The sequence below is a fragment of the Austrofundulus limnaeus genome, unplaced genomic scaffold, assembly GCF_001266775.1.
Source record: "Austrofundulus limnaeus strain Quisiro unplaced genomic scaffold, Austrofundulus_limnaeus-1.0 Scaffold1519, whole genome shotgun sequence".
Taxonomy (NCBI): domain Eukaryota; kingdom Metazoa; phylum Chordata; class Actinopteri; order Cyprinodontiformes; family Rivulidae; genus Austrofundulus; species Austrofundulus limnaeus.
In genome coordinates, this window is record NW_013953921.1 from 35,468 (window position 1) to 39,380 (window position 3,913).

At 40.6% G+C, this 3,913-nt stretch overlaps 1 protein-coding gene across 3 annotated transcripts in view; it reads right to left on the reverse strand.

Annotated features, from left to right (window-relative positions):
• The window catches only part of bmpr2b (bone morphogenetic protein receptor, type II b (serine/threonine kinase)), a 24,701-nt gene that overhangs the window by 12,461 nt on the left and 8,327 nt on the right, over positions 1-3,913 (reverse strand). For 2 of the 3 annotated variants that reach the window (XM_014032716.1, XM_014032718.1), the window contains exons 4-5: positions 3,067-3,177; positions 2,781-2,872 (exon numbers count right to left, since the gene is read on the reverse strand). In XM_014032716.1, the coding sequence (XP_013888170.1) occupies positions 2,781-2,872; positions 3,067-3,177 (203 nt within the window). The remainder of the gene's footprint in view (positions 1-2,780; positions 2,873-3,066; positions 3,178-3,913) is intronic. The other variant, XM_014032717.1, reaches the window with a different exon arrangement.

A 3,913-nucleotide genomic window follows, 5' to 3' on the forward strand; every position in this document is an offset into this window, starting at 1 on the left:
ACACACACACACACACACACACACACACACAGTGGAAAACAATGAAGATGTTTTGTCTGTGAGTAAGAGTTCCTGGCTTCCTCCCCCTCAGCAGGCAGGGAGTTTAATGATATGACACAAGGACAGCAGTCTGAATGAAACTCTTGCTAATAAGATCTCTAGGTTGAAAAAGGCTCGTTTTAGAAATACAGCTGCTTTTGATGAACTGCCTTCAGTTTATGGCGCTGACTGATCCATATGAGACAGAACGGAACGCAGCTGTCAGAGAAAGGCAGGAAAAATGTGCCTCTTCCAAACAGCCGAATTCAGCACATTTATTCATAGCACGGGTCAAGATCTGTTGTTTTTAAGGCAGCTAAACCAAACTGTAAGCCTGAAAAACTCCAGGAAGTTAGGAAACAAAAGAAAGGCGGGGGCTCATTTCATGCATCAGCTCTAGAAAAATAATCTGCTAAATATAATTATGTAAGAAATGTTTTATGATATGTTCAACAAGACTAAACAATAACATCTGCCTCATTTTGTTGTTCAGAACTGAAGCCATGGAGCCTGTTTACCACCGTTATGTTTTTACATCCAGAGTCTGTGCACGCTTCAGGTATCAGTCTCAACGAGATTCACACGAGTGCACGGATCTGCTCGCCTGAGACTTTTACACATGTAATGCTGCATTCAGGGCTGCTGAAAATCTGGGAAATCTGAGCTTTACCACATTTACTGGGTAATTGGGAAAAGACATTTGGCTCATAAACCCTACAGCAGGGGTGCCCAAAGATTTTCCTTGAGAGGGCCAAAAGTAAAAAAAAAAATTTCCTGAGGGCCAAAATTAAAATCAGTCTAAGTGGGGCGGGCCAAACGCAATAATATAATACATGAAATGCAAATACTTCTCAAGTAAAGTTGCATTTTTTTATTTAAGCTAGCAGCCGTTGTGGTTGTCCACATTTTGTTTGTTTGGTTATTTTTCAGCCCATGAACATGGAGAAAATTCAACGTATGCTCAGGCAGCAAAGGCTCCTGAGTCTTTTCATAATTTTAAATTTTGAGTATATGTGGTCTTATAAGGTGTGCAAATCTAGATATGGACTTAAATCTAGGATAAATGTCTCTTGAAGTTACTTGCATTTTATATTTAATCTTAACACAATTCAAAGAAAGCCAGTACCATGAGTTAAGACTATCTGACTACAGCTCCTTGTACGTATAGTTGGACCAATTGTTGAAAAGACTAAGTGGAAATATAGTGTTTCTACATAAGACAGATTACAATCTAGTAACCAGGACAATTGGTGGTGGGCCAAATCAAATGGCTTGGCGGGCCAAATTTGGCCCACGGGCCACACTTTGGGCACCTCGGCCCTACAGTATATTAAAACAKACACTTTACACTGACATTACTGGGTTCTAAATGGTACATTTTGTAGGACTTCTATACTTTCACAGGTGAAATACATCTCCAAATGTTTAGGCTATTGTTTTTGTGAAGAAAAAAAAACTATCAGGAAAATGTGTTTAATGAAGGTTTTTTTTTTGTGTGTTTTGATATAAGGGTGAAGCTCGGAGCGCTCAGCTTTTCTCCAGCCTTGAACGCAGCATTACACGTGTGAATCTGCAGCGGGAAGAAAGTCTCTAAAAACATTTTTACACATGAGCCGATCCATGCGCCGTTACAATCTTTCTGAGACCAATTTATCTCCATATTTAAGCCCCGCCCACTCCCCCAAACACACCAGTGGTGTCATGAAATAACTTCAGCTACACATATTGAATAAATGAACATGTGAACGTAGAAACAGAAAGAGGAAGAACTACATGAAACAACTTAACTTACTAATACTTTAGGGTGTTCTTTTGTTAATTTTTTTATTTTATTTTGTTATACAAAGGAAAATGTCCCGTTTGTTTACGTGGAGTGAATCATGTACTGGCACCCATCTGGTCCGTGTACTCCTTATAGTCATTCATTGTTGCATTTTAAAAACATTTTTACAGTTTTAAAAGCCTTTTTTTTTCTGTTTCCTTTTCTTTACGTATTTCTGCTTTCATTTCAGAAAGCATAACTGACAACAAAAGAAATATAATTCATTTTACATGATATGGATCTGGAATATAACATTGAAATAAAACAATCCACTTTTTTCACATCCGTTTTTTAAATGAAAAAACTAACGCCTAAAAAAATACACAATGACCCGGATGCAGGCTCCGTTCCAGCTTCTGGATTTCCGTCAGACATCTACATTCTTTAATAGTTGACTAACGGCTACTTGTGGGCGGAGCCAAATTATCATGTTCAGAGCTCTGTAGTTTCCAGGTTAGTGAAGAGTTATCTAGTTAGTAAAGTGTGAACAAGTCTTCCTATCCCAGACATGAGCACAGTTTTTAGTCCTCTGCTTGTTAACCTCATCATTACTGAAAACTCCTCCAAACTTTATTGACTTCCTGTCACAATACAACCCCCCACACCCCCACTTCCATATCAAGTTCTCAGGATCATGTGCCGGTGAAAGCAAATTTCTATTTTCGTACTCCTGACCCGTCCCTTCATTCATCCTGCTGTGATCAGATGATAAAAGTCACATTGAACGCAGCAAAGAAACTAAAAACCTTGATGTATTTTTGGGTGTATTTTCTATCTTTGTGTGTTTCTTCTTTTCCCTCGCTGCCTGTCAGACGCTGAGGAACACGTCTGTGATGATGTCAGCTGATCAACACAGCTTTGTGCTTAAAGCAAAGTGTTTCCTCAGYCAGGCAGCGTGGGCCCTGGCTCAGACACTGACCTCCAGCAGTTTGAGATTGTCCAGGTCCAGAGAGCTCTCAGAGCCAGCAGCTTCCATCATGTTCAGGTTGTGCAGGCCTTGTTTACCGTCTCCTGTAAACACACACATGATGCTCTAAATGAAAGCCTGGCTCAGGTTCTGTTTGCAAAAAAAACAAACAAAAAAACAAAACAAAACAAAAAAACAAAAAAGGGGTTTCTATTAAAAAGAAACAACCTTCAAACAGGCCTTAAATAATCAATGTTCCTCGCTCGTCCTCGGGAGCGCCGGCGCCATGGAAACTCACCGTGCATCATGCGGTAACCGAAGAAGGCTGCCACGGCGACCACAGCAAGCACGGAGACCGTTACCAGGGCGATAATTACCGTCTCTCCGTGGCGCAGCGTGCCAGCATCTTCTAGCAGAAAACATCAGGGAAACAAAAAACAAAAAAAAACTCAAATTAAATCTTTAGATACAAAAAGAACGATTCCTGACACTACCTGATGCTCAAATGGTTTTCCTGTAAGTTCATTAGTTATCCTGTGATACAGTCAGAACCAGTCAGCTGTAATGAACCTTTACTGGTTTATTTTTCATTTAACTCTTCAGATATTTTAAAATGAGGGTTTTAACTTCCGTAGATAWAAGGTCACAACAACCATTTTATAACCCGTGTATTTCACAGTACTTGCTTTTTTACAAAGGATTCAGTTTTTTTTTTTTTTTGCAAGAGCCTTGGTAGCATTAGCAGTTAGCTGTAGCACCTCCTACAGAAATATCACCAGTGATGGGCAGCACTAATCAAAATATTAGTTCCACTAGCCCTAAAACACTAAAGGCCCCCACATACTCGGGCGTACTTTGCTCTGCAGAGGTCCACGTGGACTCGAGGTGGACTCAATGTGGACCTGAAGCGGCCGTCTGCCGGACTGGTCCTCGCAGAGGTCAATTTTTTACGTCCGCGTCAGCGGTGTCACACAATAAACTGCCTGGGGTCGGATTTATAAAACTTGCGTACGCCACTTTTCATGCCAAGGTTGTGGTTTATAAAATCCAAACTTGACGTGAAAATGTGTCTGACCCATGCGTACGCTCATTTTGGAGACGGGAAACTGAGACACAGATGGTGAAGTGAGGAATTAGAGCCACAC